This window comes from Loa loa (genome assembly GCF_000183805.2).
Source record: "Loa loa unplaced genomic scaffold supercont3.76, whole genome shotgun sequence".
In the NCBI taxonomy this organism is placed as follows: domain Eukaryota; kingdom Metazoa; phylum Nematoda; class Chromadorea; order Rhabditida; family Onchocercidae; genus Loa; species Loa loa.
Window position 1 is genome coordinate 200,846 of NW_018108256.1, and position 15,455 is coordinate 216,300.

At 30.6% G+C, this 15,455-nt stretch overlaps 3 protein-coding genes across 4 annotated transcripts; 1 reads left to right on the forward strand and 2 right to left on the reverse strand.

Annotated features, from left to right (window-relative positions):
• The first annotated feature begins 351 nt into the window (after positions 1 to 351).
• LOAG_07255 (hypothetical protein) lies at positions 352 to 5,052 on the forward strand. Its single transcript, XM_003142791.2, has 12 exons — positions 352 to 492; positions 644 to 765; positions 1,090 to 1,177; positions 1,409 to 1,538; positions 2,013 to 2,148; positions 2,470 to 2,593; positions 2,699 to 2,785; positions 3,034 to 3,263; positions 3,642 to 3,729; positions 3,839 to 3,947; positions 4,609 to 4,754; positions 4,824 to 5,052. Exons 1-12 carry the CDS (start codon positions 415 to 417, stop codon positions 4,941 to 4,943), a joined length of 1,458 nt encoding a protein of 485 aa, XP_003142839.1. The 5' UTR covers positions 352 to 414; the 3' UTR covers positions 4,944 to 5,052.
• Positions 5,053 to 5,784: 732 nt separating this feature from the next.
• Positions 5,785 to 11,241, reverse strand: LOAG_07258. 2 transcript variants are annotated; one of them, XM_003142792.2, is made up of 16 exons: positions 11,103 to 11,241; positions 10,838 to 10,929; positions 10,449 to 10,510; positions 10,217 to 10,306; positions 9,990 to 10,113; positions 9,585 to 9,710; positions 9,344 to 9,463; positions 9,113 to 9,284; positions 8,711 to 8,868; positions 8,468 to 8,548; positions 8,208 to 8,305; positions 7,747 to 7,862; positions 7,191 to 7,380; positions 6,952 to 7,059; positions 6,672 to 6,742; positions 5,785 to 6,311 (listed from the first exon to the last, which is right to left on the reverse strand). In XM_003142792.2, the coding sequence occupies exons 1-16, from the start codon at positions 11,185 to 11,187 to the stop codon at positions 6,130 to 6,132; spliced, it is 1,875 nt and encodes a 624-aa protein (XP_003142840.1). In that variant the 5' UTR covers positions 11,188 to 11,241; the 3' UTR covers positions 5,785 to 6,129. The 2 variants fall into 2 exon arrangements, with proteins under 2 accessions (XP_003142840.1, XP_020306269.1); XM_020447381.1 differs by lacking the exon at positions 5,785 to 6,311 and adding an exon at positions 6,377 to 6,552.
• A 1,232-nt stretch (positions 11,242 to 12,473) lies between these two features.
• LOAG_07259 (hypothetical protein) lies at positions 12,474 to 15,339 on the reverse strand (the record flags this gene model as incomplete). The annotated part of the gene is made up of 9 exons (XM_020447382.1): positions 12,474 to 12,572; positions 12,778 to 12,955; positions 13,175 to 13,380; positions 13,539 to 13,705; positions 13,764 to 13,917; positions 14,387 to 14,486; positions 14,590 to 14,685; positions 14,914 to 15,053; positions 15,283 to 15,339. 9 exons carry the CDS (start codon positions 15,337 to 15,339, stop codon positions 12,474 to 12,476), a joined length of 1,197 nt encoding a protein of 398 aa, XP_020302381.1.
• Positions 15,340 to 15,455: the final 116 nt, after the last annotated feature.

The window sequence follows — 15,455 nt, forward strand, 5'->3', positions numbered from 1 at the left end:
AAAAACCAAAATTAATTTTGTTAGTTAAAAGGTTAAAGTGAGCATCAATTGGGTGTTTGCTTACCAATGTAACCCATGGCAACCTTTCCGATAATATTCATAGCATAAGTACACAGATAAATACACACACACACACACACACACACCTTCAGGATGTTATAATGGTGCATTGTAGTGACATCGTTGTAGTTCTAGCTAAGGACACATGATCGACTAGCTTTATTTATAACATGGAATTAATTATCTGTATTGATTGTTATAACATTAAGTAGGATAGCAATAGGGATAATTTTCCTAATAATCAACGACTACCTTTTATTAAGCTTATCTATATTATCTTTTAAAGCAATACTTATTTGTAAAAAAAAAAAAAAAGGACAAGAATTTAAGAGTGGTAATTAAGTTGGCATCAAAATGCTAACAACAACAACCTTTGATTCCAATCATCGATTCAATATTTCAACAAATAAACGAACATATGCAATCAATGAGGTAAGTGAGAATTTATCAATATATTAATCATTTATTATCAGCTAACTTTTTTTTCATACTGTAATTAAATATCATTCATTTCATTCGTTTGAAAAATGAATTATGATTACTTAAATAAGTATGTGGAAATTATTTTAGGATAATATTTCAGGAACAACATTCTATTACCAATACACGGATAATATTTGATCAGTCTAAAAATGAGCCGTATCATTTTCATTCCGGTTTTCGACAAATTCATAAAAGATTACGCAATGAATGGCATTTAGAAATGTTCGTATTACCTTTTCACTAATTATAATAATAAAAAAGTTTGTGGCATAAAAAAAATTTTAAAAAAGGTAAAAAAAGTAAAAATAAAAAAGTTTATAACATTTAAATTAATAAATAGCGTATAAGTGATAATAATAAATGCAATGATTTGAAAATAATGGATATAATACGATTGATACGATTAATCATTATTGATTGAATTGAATTGGATTGATCGACTTAATTGGTTGAAATTAATTAATCAATTAATTGATTGATTAATTGATTGCTATTTATGAATAATTTTTATTAATTGAAAATCAAATTTCTGGAAAATTTTTTTAGTAATATGGATGAAATTAATGCAAATACCTTTATTGAATGTTGTTTATTTGTGATACCATACCCGAAAGCAAAATTTTCACAAAATGAGGTGAAACTTTTATTTTTAACAATTTTTTTTTCAACTTTTATTATATTTTATATGGTATCTTCTGCTGTGTGACATTTATAAAAGGATGAAATATCAACCACGTGACACATATATGATGTAATATGATTTAGTGGTAATTATAATATTTATGATTGTATTTATGGATGAATATTGTACAAATTATCTACCTTAACGATAATTAAAAATAATTAACGATGATTTTGCTTATAGATTGATCATCTGAAAAATTCTATCGATAATGGTAGTAATGTATTAGTATTAATGAATGAAGGAGGTGAACAAGCTGCTGATACAAATATTAATCTTTTACTCAAACAATATGATATTACTTGTAATAATGGTAATATTTGATATAAATAGAAAATTTTTTGAATTATTATAGCAGAAAATGATATCTTCGAATCCTTATCATTTAAATATTACTTTTCAATTTTAATCTTAATCCAAATTTCAGCAGAAATTTAAGTAACAATTAATTAATTCAAATTAAAATTAAAATCTTACATTTTTATTTTATTGATTTAAACCAAAATATTAAGTTTTTACATAGAAGCATTTCAATGCCTTTCTTTATCATTTAAAGAAACAAATTTCAAATTATTACCATTTATGTAAAATGTTAAAATAAATTACAATAGGATGAAACATTCTTTAAAGCGTTGGAATGATTTTTACTAAATAATCCCGAATCATGGTATCTTCCAAGCAAAAATATACTACGGGAATTACTTTTACAGAAATATTTCATATTAAATGTCCAATATTTATGATGAATATCTTGAATGAATGAAAATATTTTGAAATTTTATTTTAGATTCCGTAATTCGGACAACATTTTACAAATATTTTGATCCAAAGGAAGCATTAATTGCTAATGGTATCCTAAATCGTGCGCTTACATCAACAGCTGGCAAGTTGACATATTCAAATGATGAGGAAATTAATGCACTGTAAAGTTTTTTAGAAATACAAGTTCCAATTGATTGTATGTACAATACAAAATATAAGCATTAATTGTTTTAATAATTATAATAAACGTGAAAATTTTAACGAAGTATTGAAATGACTTACTTTTTTTCTTTTAATTATTTTAAAAAGTTTAAAGTTTAATTGAAGTTTGATTGAAGTTTGATTGAAGAGACAGATAATGATATCATCATTTCATCAAAGTCTTTCAGTTCTAGCAATCAATTTCAGTTTATTCAGTTTTTTCTTTCTCGTAATTCTAATTATTTTTATTTGTTGAGTAATATTAATTACTATTTTTTTAGTGGCCTACAATTTGTTTATCCATATGGTGCAACATTGAATGTTGGCCGAAAATCTATAGCAGTATTATCTACGGGTAGTGTTTGTTATCCAAACAATCGACCAATTTGCGCATTTCATCAAACGGTATGCAAATAAATTACAAGTTCAATATTAGCATTTTAATTTTGAAATAAAATTTTCGGAAAAAGAGACTTACAACATATAGGAAAAAAGTTGTTACTATTTTAGGAAAAAGGTGGCAAATTGATTGTTATTGGTTCAGTTCATATTTTCACTGATCAATATTTTGAAAAAGAAGAAAACAGTAAAATATGGGTAAGTAGATTGATTGTTGAAAGAGGAATTAACGGAAATTCATCTCTTTTACAATTTACTTTGAAATATACGAATCAACGTGCTATTTAAATTCTTAAATTAAATTTCAAACAGATACTTTTCATCATTAATGCTGAAAATCATGTACTTCTGGAATTATTCTTAAATAACAAACAATTTTTTATTATCCATATTCCTATGTGCATTGATATGATTTGACAATTAAATTAAGCATGTTAATTTTAAAGGATGTTATCATGAAATATGTAACGGAAGGTTTTGCACTGAATATAGTCGATAGTAGGGAACCGGATTTAATGGATGCGCATCCTATACCGGATCATATTTATTTATCGGAAAAGATCAAAGTATGTCTACAGGAAGATGAATATGAAATGAATCAAAGCGGTGATTTCCTCAAATACTTTGATATTAGCCTATATGCTATGGATCTTTCTGTTTGGCCTAAAACTATCAGGTAACACTAATGTGAAATATGCTGTAAACAGGAGGAAGAGGGAAAAAAAAGAAAACCAATCTGATCTTTGATAGATTAAACGGAATGTTTTACCTTTCGTTTTATGAAAACCGGCTCAACAATTAAAATTAGCACATTAAAATGTTTTTTAAAGCGTAAATTCTAAACAAAAAAGATCAAACTTTAGAGCTAAATCATGCTTTAAACCTAAATCATACGGGAATTTTTAAAAAATTGTCGATAATCATGAAGAATTCGGAAATCAGCAAGCTTTCAGCAAATTAACATTCACTTATAGTTATCATTAATGATGTTAATTAATTACAAGTAATATATTATTTGAAATAATTCCTTTTCTTATAAGTCCTTCTATTCCAGGGCATTCGAACAGCTTGGTTTAACACATGAACCGCTGTCACTTATTGTACCACAATTTGAAGTACCACAACCTCCACTTACACCTGCTGTAATGCATATTTATCAGTCGTTGTCAGTCGTTTTATCAATCTGACTATCAGTCGTTTATTATAGTGATTATATAAGCTATGCCTGGATAAACTACTGTTAAATTACAGGTATTTCCACCGAACTTTCGAGAACTGCCACCACCTCGGTTAGAATTATTTGATTTAGATGATATGTTCGCATCAGCAGATGTACGACTTGCTCAGCTTACTAATAAATGTAAAAATTTTTAATTTTAGCAATTTTCCAGCCATAATATCATCATTATTGATAATACCAAAAAATGAACATCCGATCCTATCGGTGAATCATGCTAATACAACAATTAATTATAGCATAATTGAAATTGTATAGAGGACATATAGGGATACCAACTTCGCAAAAAATAAAATGTCCATATTGCTAATTAATTAAGCAGTAACTGCTTTAATAAAATTATTGCTTAAATATTTATATTAGTTACATCGATGAAATATTTACAGTTGTTTAGAGCTATATTCACTTAAACATTTTACAGTTAAATATTTACCTTCTCAGGTTTATTTCACATTTCAATACTTGACAATTTCCTTTAACACTATATTATTGATAATTTCTTTCATTGACCTTTATGGATAATGATCAACTAATTAATTTATTATATAATTCAATGAATAACAACAATTTCGATACAACAAATCAAATGATTGCAGAATCTTTATGATACGCGTCGTCGTAAAGCTTCATGCTAAATACTAAAGCTACATGCTAAGGAAATAAGAAAATGAAAAGTTAAACTTAGTACTCCCCACTAATGATCAAAATAGCTGGATAACACGAGACGTTTAATTTTTGAAAATCAAAATAACGTACGATGAATCTTAACTTAATGAAAATTAAGGTGACGAAAATGATTTGGAATACTTCTTGAAGGAAGCTGGCGAAATTTATGATATCACGAAATGCTTACCGGAAAATGATAGGGGACCGAAAAAAATACTCGAATTTGTGCTCTATCAATTGGCCGAATTTAAAAAGTTCAATCAGGTCATTTCATATTACTTTATCTGCAAAATAACTTCATCTTTCTGAAATTACTTCAAGATTTATTTTCAGGAAAAGGATGATGTTGATGTCGAAAATCTGAAAAGGATCTCCGATGACTTTGATGAGCCTATTGGAGGAGATGATGCCCAGTATTTCTCGGATATTGATGAATATGATGACATGGATTAAGTATTCTGGCAATTTTTGTTTTTTCCTTAGCTGATGTTAATTCACTGATTATCAGTTGTGTTGGCAAATATCTTCGAAATAGATAGCAGTAATAAAGATTTACTCAACTATTTTCAAAGCCGAACAACCAGAAACCTCTGCTGCATATATTATCCCAAATAATGCATTATATATATATATATACATATGTGTATATATACATATACTGTACACGATTTAGTTTCGTTAGCAAAAGTACAGAATAAATGATGCGAAAAAAGTGAAAAAAACAGCAATAAAATGTGCTTTATGTTCATTTGAGTATTTTCCATGAAGAGAAGCTAAAATCATGAAATTCTAAACTGTTCCTACAAAAATCCAGCAAGCAAACAAATAGAAAAAACGATTAAACAAATAACAAACTACGATGAATCAAATGCTTTAGAATGAAATCATCAGCAAGCTGCAGTAAGAGGATAACATCAGGATAAGTGCATATTCCCACTAATATGTTCCGGTTTCCTCCCCTTGCAGCTGAAATTAAAAAAGGCAACGAAACAAAAAAAAGTGCAGATTATGGATAAAATAATGTAAGGCCGGGAAATGTGCTGCAATATGTTTGAAAAGTTAAAATCTCCACAGCAGCAAAAGCATTCTGAACAAATTTAATATGAAAGTTCCCTCTTAACTATATTTTTTTATGTTATAAAGTGATAAAAAAATTTCCCATATGAAAAATCTTTTAAATTCTGTTAACATTTGTACTCCAACTTTCCACTTATACTGTAGAATTTTGAAGTGAATCAGATCCGAAAATTTTAATGTTAGATTCCTCATAAGAAAAAAAAAAGATACAAAGGAGGAAATTAGTAAATGCTGAATATATCTGAAAAATTTTCCAACAAGCAGAAACTTTTCACGAAGTGCAAAATATTTTTTATTTCTTGCTGACGAAAAAAGAGACATAATAATGTTTCTAAAGCATATTGATATTGTAAAGGCATATAATATGTCTGAGAAGAGAAAGCATCTGAAAAGAGAGAGGCAGAAAGTGTTAAAGAACAGAATATATCAAAGATCTACCATAATGGAGAAGCAAAAAGATAGTTCCTTCAGATATCTTCGAATTCGTTTCTTTCAGGTGAACTTTAAACTTCAAAACCATTTCTCGGAACTTTTCACTATCCGTTATTTCATGAAATCAAATTTACGACTCGTCGGTTGATGATGTCACGGAAATACATGCGGATGATGGATTCCGAGCCGAATCCACTTCCTCATTTATTTCATGCGTTGATGAAATAGCCGTAGCACCAAATGTTCCCAGCGGTGTGAAAGCAGACCGCTGAGCAGGGCATTCAAAGTGTACACAATGAAACACTTCATTCACTAAAAAAAGTAAAAAAAAACATAGTTAAAATTAAGGATAATGAAAGGTATAGGTCTTTCAATTTCTCGAATAAAATTTAAGCACAATTTACCCTTTCCTCCACTCCCCTTTTCACCCACATCTTCCAAACATGAAACATTCAACAGAGAAGTACGCTATTTGCTTTTTGTTTCAGGAATCGATAATACGTCCTCTTCATTGCAATAAAGGCATAGGGCAAATTCATTTTCTTTAGATCAACTGAAAAATGATATGACTGAACCTAATCACTAATGCAGCTGCAACGTGGATAACACCATGCTTCACGATGGAAAATAATTATTCTTAAGTTTTCATATTTAAGTAGTAATATCGTTTACCTGAATTATGCGTCCCAACAAGACGAATAAACACAACTGGAAGTCGATCAAATCTCAAGATCTGCCATGCTCTATGAACAGAAGTACGACTTTAAACTAAGTGCGTGATGTATGAAATTCAAATATATTTAAAAACATATACGACATCACAGCATGAAGTTTAAATTAAATCGGTTAAAATGTCAGAAAATGTGCTGAAGAAATCATTTAATTTCTAGAAAAAATTTAAAAAAAGTTTCTAAAATGTTCACCGTGCAAACTGCTAATAGTTGAAATTTACCTGCAGTGCTCCTGAGTTTTATCAGCTATGCGTGTCCAAGATATGTTATCACATGACACTTCAACATAATAAGAGTAATGACGGTCATCACAATCCCACAAAAGTAAGCTAGAACATAATTTATGATTCGGAGATTTAAGTATTGCAAAGTGGATGAACATCAAATACTACAAGCAATGACTTCTTGCGCGCAAGCTTCAAACAACATTAGGTGTCATAAAATGTAACACCAAACGTACCGCATCGAGTCGATCAGATACGGTTGTGATAATTGCACAACGATTGCACCAGACCCTAACTGATGACAAGTATAACCATTGTCCCAGTCGTAATTACTTGTTTCCCCATTTATTAAAGCATTTCTACTACGTGAAACTCCTTCAATAACAATGGCGTTGTTTGCTATCGTAGCCACATTAGTACTTGGAACTGCAAAGTAATTCTAAATAAACTACACAACTGGATGATATTGAATGAGTAAGGATAAAAGTCATAAGAAATATTCCTGCCTTCAAGCATTTGAAATGAGATTAACACAGTCGCGAAAAGTAGCGGATGTAATCATAAAAATTTAAAACTGTCCATTCTTTAACCTATATCTCTCCCAAAACTTCTCACTTTTCCCCTGTTTAAATTAAATCAGAAAAGAGATAAAATACCATTAACATCCGTTCGAACTAGTAATGATTTACTAAAGCTCCTTTTATCTCAACGTCGAGGTCAGAGTTCGCTGGATCTTGGTTCATGAAATTCTTACTCAATCATTACTAGTTACTATCTGAAAAAAGGAATCACCAAGTAGGGTAGTAACCGGATCAACATCGAAAGGTTCCGATGTATACATTGCTTCAACGCTTACCAAATGGAACGAATTATTTACTGTATTGTAGGTTCCAACGATGCGTATAAAGCTATAAAGACAATTTCATAAATCGTCTTGTAAATTTAGCCATTTTACCATAGAAAATAAGTACACGAATTGTAAAGCATAATTAAGCAGTAGCTTAAATAAAGGATGCTGAGTTCTCTCAGAACGTTACTTAATCGCAGAAAATCACACCGTCTAACACATAAGTTTAGGTTATAGCAACAACACATTGTCGATCATGTAAGCTAATAAACAAAAAATAAAGCGTTATCATCTTTCAGCTCACGATCATTGATTGTTTTAAACATTTCATAAATGTACTGTTTAGTGAAAAAAAAAGTTTGCGTATATATGTATATATATGTACGTAGAAGTAGAAATAATGTACCTCACAACTCTTGGAGTGAAGTAGAGCATCTGTCTTGATCGGCAAAGATAATGCGAATGATCTACGACACGTATCCACACCTCCTGATCAATACTTATCTAGAAAAAAAAAAAACAAATAAGTGCTTATCTATAATAAATCTAGTCCAAATCCTTACGCTTAGAACCTACTAGTTGACTGTGACTTTTCATATTTATAAGGCAGTTAAAGACCAAAATATAAGGTTAATGGAAAAATAAATTAGTTTCAAACAAATTCACTTCGACGTAATAATTATATGATCTCTGGTCGCGATCCCACAAAAGCAACCGAATATGATTAATGATGAATGGACGTCCAAGCTGTAAATACATTCTTTTACAGAACGAAAAAAACTCGAGTAGTACCGGATGAAGTTTTCCTTGATATTATGTTCATCAAAAGCAACGACAGTAAATAAAACTTTTCCCACATCTTTTTACAGGTCCTGTCAAAAAGAAAAAAAAAGAAAAATCCTGTTTCACCTGAATAATGATACCAGGATTTTTATCACCGATAGCATGAGTCGTGAAGCCACGTTCCACGTCATAGCGATTCGTTTCGCCAGACAGAAGAGTAGTGGAACCTTCACCAGTCAATACAGTGGCATTGAAGGTAGAACTCATCACATTTACATTTGGTACTAGAAAATGAAACGTGAAATGAGAGTCATTTGCTGTAATTTAAGAAGGGGGATAAAACTTGGAATTTCTACGAAACTAAATACAGTGATTATTTGCTACTAACACGATACTTTAGGTATATACATATGTACATACACACATACACATCACACACATACACACACACACAGACACACACATACACAATTTTCTCCCACAGACACAGGTATATCAAGAATACACATGAAAAACTCTGATACTTACGCAAAAATCCTCTATAAGCAAGTTCACCACTTTTTTTTTCAGTACGTTCTTTGATGGCGTCCAAAATAGCATCACTGGCAACTAAACCGGATGGTCGTATAACATTAAGTAAATCGTCCAGTTTTATTAGTGAAAGTCGTAGTCGTGCGACAATCATTTGCGCATCCTCCTGCTTAAAACATGTTTCAATTAATCTATTTTTACTCCAACTAACAGCGGCAAAGCACAAACCTGATCAGGGTGTTGCCGGATCCATTCACGTACAGCACGAAATATATCGATTTCGGGAGCACATAAAGAGTCGCGTTGCACCATTTGTTCGACTGCACTTGCAGGGAGTTGCAAGAAACCCTAAAATTTGCAATTGCTATTTATCATCCAAAAAAAAAATGAAAAATATCACGATGAATCGAAATAATGAAGCATGCAAGCCTAATCCATGATAACATTCTCTACAATCAACAGTTTTTACCTGAGTCGAAATAACTTCAGGTGCGTGTTTGTCAGCAAAATTTAGGCATACATCACAAAGGGAGTGCAACGAATATAAATGTGCTACACTGTATATCGTACAAACGTTTCTAATATTAAGCATTGCCTGGAAAATTGAGATGAAATCGACTTTAGCTCATTAATTTCAGTTGAAATCTTGCAACGGATTTTCAATATCAATCCTAAATACGCATTTTTCGATTTGGGATATCGAAATTTTTCGCTCAGCGTACGAATGTTGGATCATAGTGTTTCGCAGGGTTGCACTGACTTTAAAAGTTAATGATGGGGGAGGGAGGTGAAGGGGATGGTATTACAATTTGAGTTTTTTTGCGGAAAAGGGTGCTTCAGGATAACTTCTGGTAGATACAATTCAATGAATTACCTTCATATACTCCGAAATACTGATTTCCAAGTCAGTGAAACCGTACTTGTGCGCCAAACCAAGAACCTCGAGAACTATCTCTTCCTTCATTGAACTTAACGATAACTTACCAGTGTAGATATACCTGAAACGCAATCGTCAAAGTCAATATTTCTGACAATGTAAAACAAAAGAGGTAACACAGGAAAAGTCCGAAGATACAGAAGAGAAAATTTCAAAGACCGCACTTCATGAGCATTTTGAAACCATTCAAAGAAGTGTCGACCAATTCGATTTCCGAATCTCTCGTTTCTCGCATACCATTATAAAGAAGAGCTCTAAAATCTCAACATTTCAAACTTCCATATTTTATGTTTATTCGTTCTTAACAATTTGCATAAATTGAAAAAAAATTGTAGAATGTGTAAATAGTGAATAAAAAATTTCAACTCAATAAATAGCAATTGTGTTAACATATACCTAAAATACTGGCTTCGAGCACCTAAGATAACTCTATGAGCTGGAATTAAGCGTCCCTCAATCTGAAATAAATCATTTTAAAAATGAAAGCTTTCTCACTCCGAAAATAACCTTCAGGTATATTCCCCGATAGCTTGTGATAGCTAACAACTTGAAGTCTATAAATTTACAAGGTCCTCAACAGTACTTGATTAATCTTACCTTTTTAACATGCTTGTTTCACATATTCATCAACAAGCTCAACTTTCTATTGCTATAGAATATACTGCCGATCATCCCTACGGTTGAAAATTTTTTCAGAGAATATTTGACACTAAAGCAGGTAACTAACATGGTGAAAGGCCTACTGAGTGCTACTGCTTAGCTTTATAAATAAAAGTGAATAGTACCTTCAAGGTGACATCACTACATTCGCCAGTTATATACAAGTTTCCTATATGTTCGGCAAGGTAATTTATATGCTGCACTTCTCCAGTGGCGCCTGAAACAACACGTATTATTCGATCGACATAATGACAAAATTATTTTTTTGTGATTTAAGATCTTTTATCTCTAATTCAGTGCATTATACAAATGGTAAAGTTCTTCCAACGATTTTCTTATCTCTCTTATCTCTTATCTTCACATGTAATCATTCGATTGTTTGCAACTTACCACAGCAATTCAGATTGATCGATGATGTGGAAGTCTGAAAGGGAAAGAAGCCGTCGTTGTGAAGTTGTGGATGGTTGTCACTCATTTCTTCCTTTTCCGTTCGTCACTTACTCATTCACTGCATGAAATCGATCTAAAAACTGATCGAACAACTCATCTTACTGATCTTCTGAATGGCCACAAATGAATCGACCACATGACTCGTCGATACGTAAATGGTGAAAATAACGCCACGTACCAGTACCACAACACCAAACTAAAGTGTAGCTACGCACATATCAAGGTTGAAGCGCATGTGAGAAGAGTTAACACTAACTCAGACCGCTGCAATGAATAAAAGCATACTAGAGGGCGTAAAACACGTACGTGAGAACCGACTAAGTGGATCATTCATCACGTATCAGTACAACTGGCTAACGTAATCCGGTTCTATCATCCACCTCTAACGGTATCGATACGCAAACAAGCATTCCAGTCCGTGAATTTACAAAAGTTTGCATTGCTGTGTGAGAATATTTAGGAATAAGGAAGTGGGTAGTTTTAAGGATGTATTATCCCGATGGTAAGTAGTAATTCGAGGAACATTTAATGACTAAATAACCTTCTTGAAAAACCACGAAATCTCGGGAGGAAAGGGAAAATATAGCGAGATTTATTCCTATCATATATTATATTCTTCAGCTACTTTTTCATATTGTTCATTGTTCTCAATGCATCGGAATTTTTATAGTTGAAAATGGAGATTTTTCCCCAATTCATTTACTATTTTAGTTCTTTCTCGAATTTGGAAAGTAATTCCTGAAATTTCATTGAAATTTAACCGAATTACGAATTGATGGCTATACCATATTTCCTGAATGATTACTGAACAATGTACGATGATTTCGATATGATGATATTTATTGATTGTAACAATGTTATGTATTGTCAATTGGATTGATATGATAGTGAAAATATTAAGCCTAATTAGGGAGGAATAAAAAACACCAAGCGCAGAAGCCTAATTTAGAGGAATAAAAAAAAACAAAAAACGCTGAATCTAGAAGTCTAGTTTGGAGGAATAAAGAAACACCAAGTTTAGAAACGTAGTTTGGGAGAATAAAAATATTAAGCCTAGTTTGGAGCAATAAATGTTATTGGCAAAGATTCTAGACTAATTATTTTCAGTAGTGATCGTTTGCTATGTCGAAGGAATCAGATGGTTTTTCCGGTTTACTTAAAGTTTTGAATTTCGATACCATTTAATATCTTGCATTAATTCCATTTTAAATTGCAATAAAATGCATCCAATATTCAATTTTAACATAATATCTAATTATAATCACTTATTAATTAAGTATATTTATGTAAATACACAATGATGATTAACTTTTATTTGATACATTCCGCATGTTGCGCAAATGTTTCAAGTATCGGTGAATCGATCATATTAAAATCTCTAAATTTGAAATTTCCTTTTTCTGCATTTTCCTGCAAATTTATGCATACCAAAATTTTTATTTATTCGAACTGTATGCTTCCTAATCTTCTGAATTTTTCATCGAATTCGAATGAAATTTGAATTTTTTAAATTCGAAATTTATTTTTATTAAATAGAATGACCAATATATCAGACAATTCTTTGTATTATTTATTGAAATTTTTCAAGAAAAAGTACGCAGGATGAATGACCAACCAAAATATCCCGAGCAGTTAAGCCGTCAAATATTACTTGAACTTGCGCAACAGTTTCCATCTTATTGATTTCATCTTCTTCCAGAAAAATTTCCCAACTTGTATGCTTTGAGCGTGTTTTTTCACGTTGTTTCAAGACATCAATTATTTCCAGACTAATTCGAACATAATTAATGAACCTGAAATAATGAATGTAACATTCATACGGAAAAATTTTTCGGTTACTATCAGTAATATTTTATTTAAATTTGATTTAAAATAATTTGTGTTAGCTACTTCATTGAGCACTACACTTTTTGTATACTTAAGTATTATTGCTTCAAATTTGAGCTAAATTATGACAAGTAAAATTACTTATAAGATGGGTAAGTAATTTATCATACTTTGTAATCACTTACCCTATTATTTCACCTTGCACAAATTTATAAACATTTCGACAAACAACAGTACACATATCAGTGGTACATATATCTAAGTGTACGGTAAGGGCTAATCCGGCTTTCTCTTGATGATTTTTGAGTATTCTAATACAAACACATTGTAACAAATCATTCGGTACTTTCCGGAAATCAATCTTATACATCGGATTCTCATCATCAATTTCCTGAAATTGATGCTTGCAATGTGAATGAAAATTGCTGCTCTCATAGGAATTCTTTGAAGTATGCCTTTCCAGAATTCAGGAATCATTATATGATAGCTTAAATGGTGATAATCGAAAATGTGCGTAGTAATGAAAATTGCATTAGTTAGTCTACTCACATTTTTGTAATTAACTGAGGAGAAGAATTCATTCCTCCCCATACCAAGATATAGGGATTCTAAACGTGTAATATCATTTGCGCCACGTTCACGTGAATAATTCACCAATTGAGTCCATTTTTGTAACGGGTCTGCTAGCTCCTTGGGTGTTACTCGATAATTTTTTGCTAAAGGCAAATTAATCATAAGATGATCCAGAAGTACTGTAGGAATACAAAAGTTTACCATTAGCAAGTAAAACTTCTCGGATTTCTGATTTATCAGCTGATTTTATGATTTTAGATATTTTTCGATCAAGAAGTTCATCAACGGTTGGCCGTTTCTCATGATTTGGTTGCATTAGACGATGCCATAATCGTAGAATTTCTGAACTTAATGACTGAAACAAGTGATGATTATAAATAAGCAATACATTGAAATTATTTCAATATAAAGTTTAGACGTAAATATGACACTGTAAAAACACATTAAAAATAGTAAAAAATGATAAAACAGACTAAGACTACAGTAACAAATGTAATATCACATTCATTCTGTTATCCTACTGTCCGCAATTAAATACAATAACCAATTAAATACAGTAACCACATGCCACTGTCCTATTGTCCTGTTCATTCAGTGTTAAAAGTATGTTTTCATTGATTATAAGGAAATGCATTTGCAACATTATTTTGATAAATGAATGATACTGTAGGAAACTTACAAATTTCACTCCATTTGGAAACCATCCATTGTATGGTACAGGTAATTGAAATTTCATCTATAAAATTTCAAAAATTTAAAATCTAAACTAAACCTTTTTCAAAAAGATTTATCAATTCAATGACAGAATATAAAAGATAACTTACAAGTTGTTCAGCATATTGTTTCACATCTTTCGAATACATCGTATTAGTCAAATGAAACGTTTCACCGGTAACCATTTCCGGTATTAATAATCCTATATGCCTAAAAGCAAAAATTTTCAAAAATGAAAATATTATAATTTTCGAATTTTAATTCATTGACAATAAATAATTTATTCGGAACAATTTTCGAATTATTAAACTACCAAAGTTCGGTATGTGGCCCGTAATTGTCAACATCATTAAGAGCTTCTTCTGGTGCCCATTGTGTTGGTCGTCCAAAGAAACGATTATTTCGTAAGCTAAAAGTATCCAATAAACTTTAAGCAATTCATTGAAAAAAAAAGAAGAAAAAAGAAAGCGTCACATTTTTTTCCCTCATAGCCTACTTTCCCTATTATTATAGCAAAGTTGGAATATTTTGTCGTAAAGAGAAAAAAGAAATTTTAGAAATGGAATAAAATTTAATTAATTTTAATTTAAGAAAACATTAAATTCAACTTTCGTTTCTTATCGAAATAATGAAAAACCTAAGAGTTTTCCTAATATCTTCATTTTTTAACACTGTCCATTTAAAACCCGTCAATTTGATGTCACAATTTTCCGTAATAATAATTGATCGTGTAATCAAATTGTTATGTAATGCATATTGATGCAGATATGAAAGTGCCTAAAATCAAATAAATGAAAATATTTTTTGGAAAATGCTAAAATAATTAATAAATGAAAACTTTCAGTAAAAGTATGTAAGATTATTTCTAAATTTATGCTAATTTCATTAAGAATAAATTTTGATCAAGAATAAACCATGCATAATTTATGGTAATTTCACATGTGATCAAAAATAAAATATGCCTGAATTTGAATTATACAATTTCCTGAATGTTATTCAGGCTTACTTTAAGGATTTTACGTAAAATATGTCCAATTACATTTTCATTCAATACCGAAGCCATCAGTTCTTCATTATTTCTCATCATATCTCTAATAATAATAATAATAATAATTTAATAATAATAATAATAATAATAATAATAATAATAATAATAATAATAATAATAATAATAATAAT

What these genes read in the sequence shown, in the direction of transcription:
- LOAG_07255 (XM_003142791.2), top strand. Translation starts at nt 415, where the DNA reads ATGCTAACAACAACAACCTTTGATTCCAATCATCGATTCAATATTTCA. An exon ending in GATGAGGAAATTAATGCACT is followed by an intron (nt 2,149 to 2,469) that starts GTAAAGTTTTTT and finishes CTATTTTTTTAG; the next exon opens with TGGCCTACAATTTGTTTATC. An exon ending in GTTTGGCCTAAAACTATCAG is followed by an intron (nt 3,264 to 3,641) that starts GTAACACTAATG and finishes CTTCTATTCCAG; the next exon opens with GGCATTCGAACAGCTTGGTT.
- LOAG_07258 (XM_003142792.2), bottom strand. Translation starts at nt 11,187, where the DNA reads ATGAGTGACAACCATCCACAACTTCACAACGACGGCTTCTTTCCCTTT. An exon ending in GGTTTCAAAATGCTCATGAA is followed by an intron (nt 10,114 to 10,216) that starts GTGCGGTCTTTG and finishes ATTGCGTTTCAG; the next exon opens with GTATATCTACACTGGTAAGT. An exon ending in CATATAATTATTACGTCGAA is followed by an intron (nt 8,306 to 8,467) that starts GTGAATTTGTTT and finishes TTTTTTTTCTAG; the next exon opens with ATAAGTATTGATCAGGAGGT.